Genomic DNA, 15,767 nt, shown 5'->3' on the forward strand with positions numbered 1-15,767 from the left:
CGTCGACTCCGCGTACTCCTCTTGCGGAGCAGGAGTACCGGCGTTGACGGCGAGCACTTCCAGGATCGATCCGGGATCGATTTATTGTGTCTAGACAAGACGCGGTAAATCGAACCCAGAAGATCGATTGCTTACCACCAGATCTGGAGGTAAGTATAGACCTACCCTAAGTGACTAACTCCTAAATGAATAAAACATCACACAAATACTTCCTTAACTACCTCCCCTTTCTACGGACCCCACCTGCATTCAAGTGGGAGAAAGACTGGGTCTCATGTACCTAGCAGTGATAGCTGCAACTGTTAAATGAATTGCAGATCAATGGATAATAATGGGAGAGCAGAGAAAATTCCCTTCCGAATTTTGCTTACCAAAGGCTCTAGTACTTTAGTTCACCTGATGGCATCATCTCTTTTTGATTAAGCAGGTTCAGCATCCATTGTTGAGCACTGAGATGCATGAAATTACCTCTCCTACCAGAGGAGTCACCTGAATGCAGGTAACATCTCATTGGATGCTATGGCCATGTTTGCTCCAGAGCCGTGTCTACACTGGCAAAGTGACCTGTTGACACCAGTTGCCAGCAAGGCTTACAACTGAACCAATACTGAACATTGTATAGGTCCAAGTCTAGCTGAGGGCAAACTGTGTTCAGCATAGTGCCAGGAAGGAACTACGGTAAAAACCTGAGCAGGTTTGAGCACCATGAACAACTCTCTCCTTGTCTACACTTGCAGTTCAATCCTGTTCAGCACTGGTTCAATGGCACCCTTTTCTGATACCTGTAGTCAGCAATGGGTAATTCTATTAGTGTAGACAAGGCTTAGTGAGTATAAATCAATTGTGTCTCAGCACATCTCTTGCACTTAAGGAGCAAACCCACCTCTCTCTTCATAAATCGGGCAAATTGCTGAAGAACAGATACCTGAATGCAATACACCTTTATTTTGTACTGTGTCTTTCATACCAACTGTGTCCCAAAATATTTTACAGAGACATGACATAGCTACAGAAGTGGAGACTGGGAGCAAGAGATATAGGCAAAGGATAGGACTACAGATAAGATTTGAGATGGAGAGTCAATGAGGCAGAGATTCAAGAAGGTAAACTAGATACCATGGTGACTGGGCACTTTATAGACACACAGTAGACATCTCATGAGGACGTCAGGAGAAGAAGGGGTAGAAGCAGACAGAACAGAAGATAGATATGTTGGATGAAGTCCATGGATACTTTAAAAACAAGGAAGACAAAATACCCAGGCCCAGATCCTTCCCAGATTCTCAGTGGTATTTAGGTCCCTAACTCCGTTTGAGGATTAGGGCCTACATTTTCAAAGTAACAAGTACTTTTGGGTTCCACAGTTTTTGGGCGCCTAGTTAGACATACCTCAAAGGGGCTTGATTTTCAGAAGTGCTAAGCACCCAGGGTCGGCGCAACCCATTAGGCAACCTAGGTGGTCGCCTAGTGCGCTACAATTTGGGGGGTGGCAACCGCGGCGGTATTTTGGCGGCAGGACCTTCCGCCGCCTCTGTAGGGGGCGGCATTTTGGGGCGGGACCTTCCGCCGCCTAGGGCGGCAGAAAAGCTGGCGGCGCACCTGTAAGCACCTGGTTCTCTGCAAATCAGTCCTCTTTAAGGTCTCTCAGGTTGGGAACCCAAACACGGAGGTAGTCAGAATCACTAGTCACTTAAGCCAAGGGGCCAAACTTTGCCTTGGGATGCTCATGTGCAGCTCCCACTGATTTCAGATACTCAGGGGCAGTTCCCATTGATTTCCTCTGTTTGTAAGTTGGCTCCTTTGACTTCGATGAGAGTTGTCTGTGAGTTTCTCCGGGGGTGAAATTTGGCTCTTAATGTATGAAGTTCATGGTGCTGGGTCCCTTATTAGTAGACAGACAGACAGACAGACAGCAGGAACAGCATTCATTTTAAGGATTCTGGACCCCACCTACCTAAATGAGAAGAGAATATTCACGTGCCCAATTTCCCAAGCCAGGGGGCCAAGGTCTGCCATTGCTGAGGACTCACCTTGTCACATCGGTACTCCCCAAACTTCACCCCCCGGACTATCTGCTGGTAAATGAGGTTTGTTGCCACGTTGTCTTCGCTCGGGTTGTGCCACGGGGTGAAGATCTCCTTCCTGAAGAAGAGCCGCCACGGCGCGTTGCGCTCCTGGGCTCCCTGCTCTTTGGCGTACTGTTCGCACTGAGACACCGCGTCCATCACGTGGTCGTTGCCGCTCCCCAAGGATGAGACCTGGCCAGGGCAGGAGCGGGACAGGGAAGGTACATGCTGGTCACCATATTTTTAGCAGCAGTTTCCATGCCCCGTGTGAAAGGAGAGACCCATCGTGATTTAGTGGGATGAGATTATGCTCCACAAGGGGAGCAAAGAGCCTTTGTTATTATGCATTATTTGTATGACCATAGCACCTAAGAGCCCTAGTCATGGGCCAGGCCCCCACTGTGCGAGGTGCTGTACGAACACAGAGCAAAAAGATGCCCCCTTACCCTCCTACCATGCCCCTGTGCAGGGGCCAATCACAACTGCAAGAACTCCTCAGAGCGAAAGCCCACAACAGCACCAGCTTCTCCTAAAGGGATAAGGAGGGGGATGTGTGTAACCCAGTCCCCTCTCTACCAGCCAGCAGAAATGGACAGCCATGGCGTGGAGAACATGCTGCACCTTCCTATGGGATGGCACAGACCCTCTGCTACCCAGGAGCTATGGGACTGATTCTGTCTCCCTGAGCACAATGCTTCTGGAAGCGCTCCCTAAGGCTAGGCAGCTCGCGCTGCGCTGCCCATCGGACCTGTGTCTGAAAGGCCCAATCTAGCCCGTGGTTTGTGTGTATGATGCTATTATTGATTGTGCAGATTCCATGCTTGTGCTCGGAATAGTCGATTGAAAGCCAGACTGAGTGCAATCAATCAGAATCAGCAGGAATGGAGGGCTACGTCTCTCCCCAGACATTACACGGGTACACACACCTGTCGCGGGCCTTCAAAACAGACCAGAGGATTTTCAAGGATGACACAGCTCTCTCCAGGTTTCAAGGTTTATGTAATGCAGTGGTTTTCAAACTTTTATTCTGGCAACCCAGTTGAAGAAAATTGTTGATGCCCGTGACCCAACGGAGCTGGGGATGAGGGATTTGGGGTGCAGGAAGGGGCTCTGGGTTTGAGGGGGAGGCTCAGAGCTGGGGCAGGGGATTGGGGCACGGGGTTGGGGCGCAGGCTTACTTCCGGCGGCTCCCGGTCAGGGTGCAGCGGGGGTGCTAAGGCAGGCTTCCTGCCTGTCCTGACACTGTGGATCGCGCTGCGCCCTGGAAGCGGCCAGCAGCAGGTCCAACTCCTAGGTGGAAGCGCGCAAGCGGCTCCGTGCAACTCTCGCCCGCAGGCACTGCCCCCCCCCCCCATATCCCATTGGCTGGGAACCGACCAATGGGAGTATTGAGACGGTGGCAGTGTGCTGAGCCCTGTTCCTCCCTCCCACCCCCCCACCCCACCCCGCCTAGGAACTGGACTTTCTGCTGGCTGCTTCCAGGGCGCAGCACGGTGTTGGAACAGATAGGAACTAGCTCCCTTAGACAGGCAGCACTACCGACAGGACTTTTAACAGCCCGGTGGGTGGTGCTGACCAGAGCCGCTGCGACGCAGTGCCTTCCATTCCGCAACCCAGTACTGGGTCGCGACCCACAGTTTGAAAACCACTGATGTATGGAATGCTAAACTGTATTATACTGTTCACCCACTAGGTGGCGATGTATGTAAAATACCTTATTTAAGCTCACCTCAGCCATACCTGGGCAGCGCATTAATGATGAACACATCTAGTGTGTATCTTGCTCAGAAGCAAGCTCGGTAGCCAGTCCATATCTGGTACAGGGCCATGACAGTTTATTAGGAGTAGATGGAGTTACACAGGCAGGCTGTAGCTACTGACTGACTGGATGAGATTTTACTCTCAGACTATTTTGCCTTCTCACTGACTCTGACCTTTATTCTTAGGGAGTCGTATCTACCGGTAGCCTCCAAAAGTTCATTACTGACACAATGGCTTAGTGTTCAATTCCCCGCTCTCATCACAAGACAGAACTGCCACCCTGAAGATACATATTTTCTATATCAGAAAAGAGCCACCTTCCCCTTCTCTGAGGCGTCTAGGTCGGCACGTACCTTGTCAAACAGTGCGATGTAAAGCGAAAACCCAAATCGGTCTTTCAGGCTGATCTTGTCAGCTAAGGAATTACAGAGCTCTTTAGCGGTTGTTGCAGAGTCAGTTAGCAGCGTCTTCGTTGTCCCATCCATAAACGTAACAGGCAGCATGATAGGTTTCTTGGACTTGGTCGCCTAGGCGATTAGGGTCAAACTTTTTAAAGGCATACGAACTTGAATTATTTGCCCATTTACAAGTTATCTCCTAACAATCATAGCGCCTTTTCTGGATCCTTTGCACTAGTACCTATGGCTACATCTGTAATACGGCTGCTAGATACTTCTCCACTGCATGATGTAGGGTCACAACGTGAGTAATGGGGAATAGCTGCAACTCCCGATTTTTTAAATTAATACAGTTAATTGTCAATGGTAATTTTTGACTCTCTTCAATGGACACTGGATTGAATCCCGGAGGCATGTGTAACATTTAAATCTGTGTAGAGACTTGGATAATACCCACTGCCTCAAACTACATGGAACGCATTTCTGTACCACCTTCAAAATACAGGAAGACGGAGAAGAGTGCAGGCAAGAGGAACAGTAACAAGTGGTTTGAAGATAATGTGACTCGGTCATATGTTCTCCACAAGGAAGAAATAGTTTCTGCTTCTGAACTGCTAATCTTCAAAATAAGAGAGATAACATCCTACTAAGGGATTGTGAGAAAATGTTTAAGCCTCTAAATGGAATGGCATTCACTATTAGAGCTGGAAAGAAACCGTGTTTCATCCCCCACAAAACACTGGGAAGAAAAACACTTCCACTGAATTTGTCAGGTTTTGGTTGAAAAAAATGAAAACCTGAAAACCAACCTTTTTGGTTTACGACAACTAAAAACTGAAAATATTGTTTTCAAGGACAGAAGAAAATTTTCCTACAAAAATCTGAAAAATTCAGACAGAAATGGACATTTTCTAAAGCAAATTTCTGTTCAGTCAAAAGTCACTTTCAACAAAATCTTTTTGAGACACGGTGTATTTGCTCTAGAGGATTCGTCTGAACATACCTGTAATTCTAACCAGCTGGGTGGCTGGGTCCTAGTCCCATTTGCAAATGTCCTCCTCAATCTCTCTTCACAATAGGGAGCGTAACCAGGGGGACCTCCATTGATGAAGTTCCTTAAATACTGTTGGCAAGAGAGAATGTATCAGTTAGACGACTGACGGCTGCTGTTGGCTTGAACACAGGTCCATGGCTCCATTCTAAAGATTGTCCACCCAAAATGTTATTGCAGCATTGGCCAGAAGTGGGGATTAAATCAAATAGACCTGTAGGTAATGAGCAGTGGGGAGACAAACACAGAATTTAACCAAATGCGCACACCAAATCAATTCCCTGCCATCGCAGGGGCCGTGCACATTGGTGTACCTCGGTCCCACCTATTATCTGAATGCGGCTCACAATAGTTTGTTCTCCTGAGGGCTGTAACACTTTAGTCTAATCCAGGTTAATGGGCTTGCTGCAGGGGTAACTGGGTGGAGTTTAGTGGCCTGTGACATGCAAGTCAGACTAGATGATCTGGTGTAATTTCCAGCTCAAGAAGACAAACCCGCACTAGCTCTGATTAAGCTAGCATGCTAAAAATAGAAGTATCGCTGCTGCACTGTGAGATAGCCACATGCCAGATCACGGCTGAGATGCTACGCATGAACATGGGCAGCTAGCCTGTCCTGCTGCTCACACTGTCAGGGCTACACTTCTGTTTTTAGCATGCTCGCTTGACCAGAACTAGCGTGGGTACATCTCCTCGAGCTGGGAATCATACCTCCCACTCTAGTGTAGATGTGCCCTATGACACACAGAGAATACTTAGATACCTTATTAATACATTAGATTGGTATTTATTTGCTTAGATTTTTAAAAATATACATTTTAAGTCCTATCTAGGACTCTATGTACTTGACCCATGTATTAAAAATGCAATCACATTACGGCAGAAAAAAATTAAACCTAGCAACCTCCCCCAAATGACAGACCGAAAATACTCTATAAATAACTTAGACAGACAGACAGCTCTATAAATCATAACTTAGATGCTCTATAAATAACTTAGATAGACAGCTAGACAGACAGATGGATAAGATGAATAGCAGCCACTCCATGGTTATAGTTGCAACAGAGTTTGCATTGTGAACCTGATTTCGGCATCACCTCTCAAATCCACACTCACAAAACTAACAGCTTTGGAATTGATAGGTAAGGTCTGGGGCTGATGCAGAATTTTTCTACTAACTCTGAAATAAATCAGAGTAAGTGCTCCCGATTAATGTACCTTCAAACAGAAGTATTCACCAAAAAATCTACAAATATTTTTGCCATCATATAAATAAATAAATAAATAAATAAATATAATGGAGATATCCCATCTCCTAGAACTGGAAGGGACCTTGAAAGGTCATCGAGTCCAGCCCCCTGCCTTCACTAGCAGGACCAAGTACTGATTTTGCCCCAGATTCCCAAGTGGCCCCCTCAAGGATTGAACTCACAACCCTGGGTTTAGCAGGCCAATGCTCAAACCACTGAGCTATCCCTCCCCCCATATAGTACAAAAGGAGACAGAAGGAGAGAGAAAATATAGTTCATATCCCCTCTGATGAGTTCTGCCAGCAGTACACAGGGCCAGCATTTAACAGCTATGATACTTTTAAAAAATTGACATTTTAAGCCCTGATTCTGTAATTGCATCTGTACAGGAGACCCCAGTGGTTTGCCTGCAGCTCCTTGCAGGATCGGGGCCTTTAACAGTAACCTCAGAGTGAGTCACCAAGAGTCCAGAATGCAACAGGTTTGACCAGTAGCCCAAGATTACAGAGAGTAAAATCCTGGCTCCCCTGGAGTCAATGGGAATTTGGCCGCTGGCTTCCGTGGGGCCAGGGTTCCAGCCAAAGGGTATATTTTGAAGACTATTAACAACTTGTTTCTAGAAGTGCTGCCCTCTCCCCAAATAAGCCCTCCTTTATCAAAGATTTAAACACAGACTAAAACGGTCCATGGGCTCTCTCTAGTGACATGCTTTACTGGGTCGCATTTCTAGGCATAATGGAATTTTCTGCTGTTTCACACGTGATTTATCTGCCTTATCCGCTTCCCTACAGGAAGGTCTTGTGGCTGACCCCAAGAATTCTATTGATGAATTTGGCTTCTGGATTCAGCTCTAAGGACCGAGGGCCTGATCCAAACCACATTGAAGTCAGTGGAAATGCTCCAACTGAACTTCCCTGGGTTTGGGATCAGGCTACAGGGTCTGAAGTTCTTCCTCGGGCAAAGCTCTCACAGTGGCAATAGGAGGCTTGCCCGAGCAAGGACTAAAGGCTTAGTCCTGCAACGTGCTGAGTACTCTGCCCAGCAAAGCCCTTAAGCCCAGGCTTAAATGTAAGCCTGAATAGCCCCATTGAAGTCACTGTGAGTCTGGGTGCTTAGCACCGTTCAAAGTCAGGCCACTTTTAGCTAGGGGCCTAAATATGGATTTAGGCCAAAATTGTTATAAAAAATGGGATCCAAAGAAGTGGCTTGATTTGCAAGAGTGACGAGCACTTAGCGGCTCCCAGTGACTTCGGTGGGAGCTGCTGGATGCCCAATACTTTGGGAGATAAAACTGCTCATCTAGAGGCCTTGGCTTCCATCTGGATACATGAGGAAGTAGGACACAGGGAGGTAGAGCAACCAAACAAAATACACTCATAGATCTGGGGTTAATTTAAAACCTTCCTAAATTCACACACACACACACACACACACACACACACACACACACACACACACACACACACACACACACACACAGCCACACACACACACTTTTCCATGCAGATTTGTTTTTTAATTTCAGCAAAATTGAGCTCACTTTGTAATACCACTGAGAGACAAATGTACCAGCGCAGCAGATGCATCGACTGAGTGTGCAGAAACGCCATCTGCATATACAAATTAGCCTTTGTATATTCCTATGGGGTAACCGCAGGCATAAACCCGCAGCCTGGATGTGCCAATCCCACTTGTGCAAGAATATGGATGTTTGGCCTCATGTAGGTGTTTGCATATTCTTTGCAGAAGCAACTCAGACACATCGTTTGAAAATTTGGCCCCAAAAGTCCCTGCTTTCTCACATACATAACTGCGGCTGCTTTCTCTGAGCCCTCTTCTGTGTTACCAGCCTTTCCGGATGGCAGCTTCCTATAGGCCTGTTCATTATTCTTGGCTATTATATGTAGGACAAGAGAGGGGGCCAGGCTGCAAATCTGGGATCTGAGCATCCCTAATTTTCAGGTGTGCTTGGATCAGCCTATTGTAGAAATACAGGTCAGCTGTGACGTGTGGCTGTAGATCTGGATTCAAATTTCTGCAAGGCCTTGAGATCTGAGATTTGGTTTCAATTATAAACAATTTCCTAGTAATTTATTCTTCTTTATAATTAGATGACTTGGTTAGAAGAAGAGCCTTTAGGGCCCCAATTCAGTAACCTATGTAAGCAGTTGCTAAACTTTAACTTCAATTTAACTTCAATGGGGCTGAAGCATGTGCTATGTTCTTAGCTGAACTGGGGCTTTTATTACAACAGAGCTTTTCTGTAAAATCAGACCCTGGGTTGAAAGGGAGTCACGACACAGTTAACAAGCAGAGAAACCAAAGAGAAGAGTTGGCTCCAGCACTGCGAAAGGAAATGTATAAATAGATACGCCAGGCAAATGATAAATAACATTCGCTCTTCACCTTCACAAACTTTTCGGAAGGAGCAAAGCATCCCACGCACAACGACATCAGGATCCAGCCTCTGGCGTGGCTGCTTTTGGAAGGGTTCTGGGTGAGCTGTTTGCAGATTTGACAATAGATTTCATCCCTGCAACAGAAGTCAGGGTTAGATCCCAGCCAATCAATCAAGATACCATTTCCCTCTCAGTGGAGCCCTGATCCACGGCCCACTGAAATCAACGGGAGTCTTTCCAATAATTTCAGTGGGTTCTGGATTGGGTCCTTAATGAATAATTTGCTACTTTTTCTGGTGAAATCTGCCTCTCAGGCTTGCAAACTGCTACTAGATGTTAAAGGGGCTGCTGTCTTTTAGATGGGATGTAAAACCAGACCCTGATTGCTTGATAATTAAAGGTCCCATGGCACTTTATGTCTGTCTAGGAGTATTAAACTTGTTGCCCTGGCCAATTCTAACTCTGATAATTTCATCCCTCCTACAAACATCCCCTTTGCCATTTCAAATGGGACCGGCATTCCTCTACACTTTGGCTGAGATCTTCCAAAGCTGCCTAAAAGCAGCTCTGAAACTGGCCATCCAGGCAGCTTTGAAAGTCTCAGATTTCTCGTGCTGAGTTGCTATGTAGTGTTGCTGTGTCCATTTAAACCAACAGCCGCCATGTTCCATCCTAGCAGCAGCCTTTTGTCAGTGGCGGGTAAAATGAGCCTTGTCTGTTGTTTGTGTAAAGAGCTTTGTGAGCTTTTAGGATGAATGGCAAAATATACCAGAGGCGGTGCAGTTGAGGTGGCCCAACATGTTCCATTAGAAGACCCTGTTTTCCGTTCCTTATAACTTGGCCAAATTTTAGCTGCTTCGGCTGAAATTTTCTATGCTGATTTTTAAAAAAAATTTCAGCAAAAACAGTTCAGTTGTTTCTCAGAACGAGGTTTGGGGAAAAGACATGTTTGTCCATGTTAAGAGCTTCTTACATCTGTTTTGTTGAGACGCTCTAGTGCTGTCACATTTTGGAACAGGGACTTACAATTTGGTATGAGGATTGCCCTGGGGTCGGGGGTGGGGGGTATTTTTTGCCATCCCCTTGAAAAGCCCCCCATCTTTGGCCAAGTTCATGAGCCTTTGAAAACCTCTTAGTTTGCACATGCTCAGAGGAGTTTGCCAACAGAATTCGCCACAGAGTCTACCTGCATACTCCATCCCCTCACAGCTACTATCTGCTACCAGGCACTCACAAAAGCAGCGGAGGTCCTTCTGCTCTGAATATATCAAGCACTATATAATGCTTTGAAAAATCAGGTCCTAAGCATTTCAAATTGGGCCCCCTAAATCAGTATACAATTTTAACCTTAATCTGCCTTTGTCATACTGTTCCCCATCTGTAAAATGGGCATAATACCACCTCCTCATCTCACAGTAGTGAAGATACATTAATTGTGCATGAAGCAGGGTCGGAATAATCTGCAGAAATAAGGCCTAGCCACACACTGAATAGTGAAGTAGGACAAAATATTGAAAAGCTGTTCATTAAGTGAGCACTGTTCATTCTGTGCACTGAATGAGGCAGGGTCCGGTGGAAAAAACAGCATATGATCTTTTAATTAAAGATAGTGTCTGACTGCATAGGCACAAAGGGGCTGAATTAAGGTTGCATGGGCAATCATCATTCTGGCTTTTCCTATCTTTTGAGTTTTGACTTTGCAACTGCAACAATGTTCTTTTAACATAGTTTTTTGCATGCAATAAAATAAATCTATTCTTCTAACAAAAGAAGACCCAGCAACTTAGGATGTAATGGCTTGGATAAAAATAAGCAGTGAAAAGAAAAAAGGAATGCTAATAACTGGGGGCCTGATCCGAAATCCAAGGAAGTCTATGTCAGCCTTTCCACTGACCTCAATGGGCTTTGGATCAAGCCTGAAATGAACATCTAACAAACATGAAGGGAGTCTAGCCCCAATCAGACAGAGGAAGAGAGCTCGAAGAACAGTGTACTACGTATTTTATTCAATTGCACAGATTAGCAAAAATATTTTTTTTAATGAGATCAGCTTAACTAATCGGGGGGGGACGGGACTGAGAATGATGGTTGACTCTTTGCACTGATTTCTAACCTTAATGCTGGTCTGAGGATGCCGTTGCCAATAATGAAATGCAGCTTTTCCAAGTTGGAGGTGGGTCGGTCTTCAAGCATGCTGTTGCCTTGGAGGGTGGACTCACCATCATGGAGTCTTTTTGTCACCTGTCACCAAAGACATTATTCTCTTTCTGGTTAACTTGTTGCTATGGTTCTCCCCTCCTTCAACCCACACCTCTGTGAACGGCTGTGCCTCCCATCCCCACCCAGGTAGGACTTCCACAATTTTTCCACAACAGCCCCTGTAGGCCGCAACTCCGAGTCCCACCCTCAGCCGGGATAACTCTAGTAGAAGGCAATGGAATTTCATCGGTCTATAACTGGTGAGGATCTGGCTCTTCATCTTTTCTCTATTCATTCATCATTAAAAAACAGTAACACAATTAAAAGATGCTCCATCAGCCAAAACCACAACGCCCTGGCTGTAAGCCTGTAACCACATGCATGGTTGTGATCGTTGTTTCTGGTTTCCTCCGTAAGCGCACATCATAGAATCATAGGACTGGATGGGACCTCGAGAGGTCATCTAGTCCAGTCCCCTGCACTCATAGCAGGACTAAGTATTATCTAAGTAAAAAGCAACAGAGGGTCCTGTGGCACCTTTGAGACTAACAGAAGTATTGGGAGCATAAGCTTTCGTGGGCAAGAACCTCACTTCTTCAGATGCAACTTCTGTTGTCTCAAAGGTGCCACAGGACCCTCTGTTGCTTTTTACAGATTCAGACTAACACGGCTACCCCTCTGATATTATCTAAGTGTTTATCTAGCCTGGCAGGTGTTTGTCTAACCTGCTGTTAAAATCTCCAATGACAGAGATTCCACAACCTCCCTAGACAATTTATTCCAGTGCTTAACCACGCTGACAGTTAGGAAGTTTTTCATGATGTCCAACCTACACCTCAATTTAAGCCCATTGCTTCTTGTACTATCCTCAGAAGTTAAGGAGAACAATTTTTCTTCCTCCTCCTTGTAACAACCTTTTATGTACTTGAAAACTGTTATCATGTCCCCTCTCTAACTAAACAAACCCATTTTTTAAATCTTCCCACATAGGTCATGTTATCGAGACCTTTAATAATTTTTGTTGCTCTTCCCTGGACTTTCTCCAATTTGTCCCCATCTTTCCTGAAATGTGGCATCCAGAACTGGACACAATAATCCAGTTGAGGCCTAATCAGCATGGAGTAGAGCGGAAAAATTACTTCTCATGTCTAGTTTACAGCACTCCTGTTAATATATCCCAGAATGATGTTTGCTATTTTTGCAACAGTGTTACACTGTTGACTCATATTTAGCTTGTGGTCCACTGTGACCTCCAGATCCCTTTCTGCAGTACTTCCTCCTAGGCAGTCATTTCTCATTTTGTATGTGTACCACAGATTGTTCCTTCCTAAGTGGAGTACTTTGCATTTGTCCTTATTGAATTTCATCCTATTTACTTCAGACCATTTCTCCAGATCATTTTGAATTTTAATTCTATCCTCCAAAGCACTTGCAACCCCTCCTAGCTTGGTATCGTCTGCAAACTCTCTCTATGCCATTATCTAAATCACTGATGAAGACATTGAATAGAACCAGACCCAGAACTGATCCCTGCGAGACTCCACTTGATATGCCCTTCCAGCTTGACTGTGAACCACTGATAATTCCTCTCCACCATACCGTATAAAAAGGAGGATGTGTCAAGAAAAAGGATTCTCTGTCCCAAGAGCTGAAGAGTGGGATTTTCAGAAGTGCTCAGCACTGGCCGAATGGTTCACATGGGTGTTTGACCACAGATATCAATGGCAGTGGAGTTAGGCCAATGTTGAGTGCTTCTGAAAATCCACTCGGAATCTAAATCCTAGCAGGGGGGCGCTGAAGTCAGAAAGACCGAGAATGTTCAGGCCAACACAGGGGGGTGGGCGATTCTCTAACTGGAAGTCTATGCAGATGGAGGGATGTGAAAAGAGGAGGTGGACGGGTACTTGATGAATGGAGAGTGCGAGCTGCACCAGGCATAGGGAAGAAGGCATGAGGTGCAGGGTGACTCGAGGAGACATGGGGAGCCAACCTTTCCCTTTAAAGAATCCTTAAATCTTTCAGGCCCCCAAAGACACAGAGAGCAGTAAACCCAGAGGAGGTCTGGATGTGTTGTGTCGAGGGAGCAGCGGGAGAGAGTCAGAGAGCCCTGCAGACCATAGAATACCATTTGTGCTACCCAGCCGCAAAGCATTTCCTCTCACCTCTTCAGTCAGTTTGGATTTCTTCTTTAGAGTCAAGGAGACCAGTTTGTGCCGCACACTGTTCTTCTTGTGGCCGTCTATGTGAGCGCTCTGCGAAGGCAAGAAGTATAGCCTTATTCCTGGGACACACACAAGCCTGCACGGTGGGTTTCCTGTGTATCCGGCTCACCAGCTTTTAGAAATGGCCACATTTTCAGTGGATTCTGAGCACTGATTTGCTATTTCTGAGAGATGGGTCAGAACCAAAAACCGAGATCTAAACTCCTCCAAGCCACTGTAACGCTCAGATCTGGAGCTCAATTTTGCAGCTGGCCTCTGTCTCTTTAATGGGCCAAATCAAAACCTGGATCGAAACAACCTCAAATTTTAGGAAAGTTTGACATGAAGGCAAATTACAGCTCAAACCCATCTCTAATGCATAGTTTATGGATTAGAAGCATCTGGCCACTTATGAATATCCATCCATCCATTTCTAATTGAATCTAACCAGGCATTCATACTACCCAGAGAAATGAGACTATTAATATCCAAAAAGAACAGTTTGTCTCTAAGATAAAAATACATTGTTAAATTTTATTTCTCTTCTCTAGGGCCTCTGCTGATGCCACAGCCAACTGAAATATGATATTCTGTCCAATGAACAAATAAAAAATGGTTAATTATACAGAACGAAGCTAGATTCTTCATGTATATTTTAACATAATTAGATCCCAGTGGAGATTACTTTCCTCACCAGGAGCTTTAATGAAATTGCTACATTGTATCATTGTTTCTGGGAATATGACTGGAACCAGGCGTTTTATTTATTTAGATCTACCAAAAGTGTCAAACAAAGGTGGCTGTTCTTAGACTCTAGAGGGCCTTGATGTAATCTAAGTGCAGCAGTACCATTTATCACATCCTGCCACCGGCAAGCCAGGCCACTGAAAATGTCCTGCCATCTTGTATAAGGCAGATTCTCACAGACGAAAGCATACGAACTGCCAGAGTGCAATGACCAATGGTCTATCCAGTCTTTTGTCCTACTTTTAGCAGCAGCTAAAGATGGATTCTTATGGTGAAGTGTACTTGTCCCATGATAACCTAGTGGTGCAATACCATTTGCCATAGGACTAATTTTCTCCTGACCCCAAGAGGGTTGAATGCCGTGGGACAATCCCAGACCTTACCGCTCATGCACATCTTTAGACTGACTAACACAAACACAGAGCAACATGTTCACTTAAATCAAACCAAAACACTCCACCGCGCACACAATTCTTCCCCCTGCCCGGGGAGAGGATGAGAGAATGAACCACATGTGACATGTGATAGCCACATAGCTTAACGCACTAATAATCCTAATAATACCTAGTTCTGCTAGAGTGCTTTGCATCAGTAGAATTCTATGGTGTTGAGGGCGGTATAAGAAATTATATGGAATAGAATTTATACTTTGAAACACAAGGGATGATAGGCTTTGTAGTTTTCTTCTTGCTAGCATAGGGGCAGATAAAACTATTTAAGAATGGCCATACTGGGTCAGACCAAAGGTCCATCCAGCCCAGTATCCTGTCTTCCGACAGTGACCAATGCCAGTGTCCCAGAGGGAGTGAACCTAACAGGTAATGATCAAGTGATCTCTCTCCTGCCATCCATCTCCACCCTCTGACAAACAGAGGCTAGGGACATCATTCCTTACCCATTCTGGCTAATAGCCATTAATGGACTTAACCTCAATGAATTTATCTAGTTCTCTTTTAAACCCTGTTATAGTCCTAGCCTTCACAACCTCCTCAGGCAAGGAGTTCCACAGGTTGACTGTGCGCTGTGTGAAGAAGAACTTCCTTTTATTTGTTTTAAACCTGCTGCCCATTAATTTCATTTGGTGGCCCCTAGTTCTTATATTATGGGAACTAGTAAATAACTTTTCCTTATTCACTTTCTCCACATCACTCATGATTTTATATACCTCTATCATATCCCCCCCTTAGTCTCCTCTTTTCCAAGCTGAAAAGTCCTAGTCTCTTTAATCTCTCCTCATATGGGACCCGTTCCAAACCCCCATTTGCCTCAATCAATCCCATCAGCAGTTTGTTCCACACATAAATTTCTACTTTCATGAACTGTACATCAAGAATATTGGCTCTTCTACAGCTGTAATGTTAAAGAGAAGAGCATTCTCACCTCTCCTTCCCCTTGCAGAGCCTGCAGCTCTTTTTTGTAGGTCTTTTTCCCTAGAGTCTCATAGATTTTGGTCATCACTGGAATCTTCTCGCTGCCGTCGCTCATAGCCGTATGGTATTTAGGCTCAGGAAGGTCTCCCATGAAACGAAGGATAGTGATCCACACCGCGAGTGCTGCCTATTTGCAACAAAGGTGAAACTTACTAGAGTTCTTGGCTTGGACTGGGTGAATATAATTAATTGTATGCATTATACTGTAATAAAGCCATGGCCACTAGTGACTGGATCCATACCAGCGCTAAACACTTCATGACAG

At 45.3% G+C, this 15,767-nt stretch overlaps 1 protein-coding gene across 2 annotated transcripts in view; it reads right to left on the minus strand.

Annotated features, from left to right (window-relative positions):
- Positions 1 to 15,767, minus strand: part of MYO7A (myosin VIIA) — a 106,456-nt gene that overhangs the window by 29,585 nt on the left and 61,104 nt on the right. For both annotated transcript variants that reach the window (XM_034759124.1, XM_034759123.1), the window contains 7 exons: positions 15,453 to 15,629; positions 13,287 to 13,376; positions 11,039 to 11,166; positions 8,933 to 9,059; positions 5,229 to 5,348; positions 4,181 to 4,354; positions 2,031 to 2,258 (listed from right to left, as the gene is read on the minus strand). In XM_034759124.1, the coding sequence (XP_034615015.1) occupies positions 2,031 to 2,258; positions 4,181 to 4,354; positions 5,229 to 5,348; positions 8,933 to 9,059; positions 11,039 to 11,166; positions 13,287 to 13,376; positions 15,453 to 15,629 (1,044 nt within the window). The remainder of the gene's footprint in view (positions 1 to 2,030; positions 2,259 to 4,180; positions 4,355 to 5,228; positions 5,349 to 8,932; positions 9,060 to 11,038; positions 11,167 to 13,286; positions 13,377 to 15,452; positions 15,630 to 15,767) is intronic.

Source organism: Trachemys scripta, chromosome 1 (assembly GCF_013100865.1).
Source record: "Trachemys scripta elegans isolate TJP31775 chromosome 1, CAS_Tse_1.0, whole genome shotgun sequence".
NCBI lineage: Eukaryota > Metazoa > Chordata > Testudines > Emydidae > Trachemys > Trachemys scripta.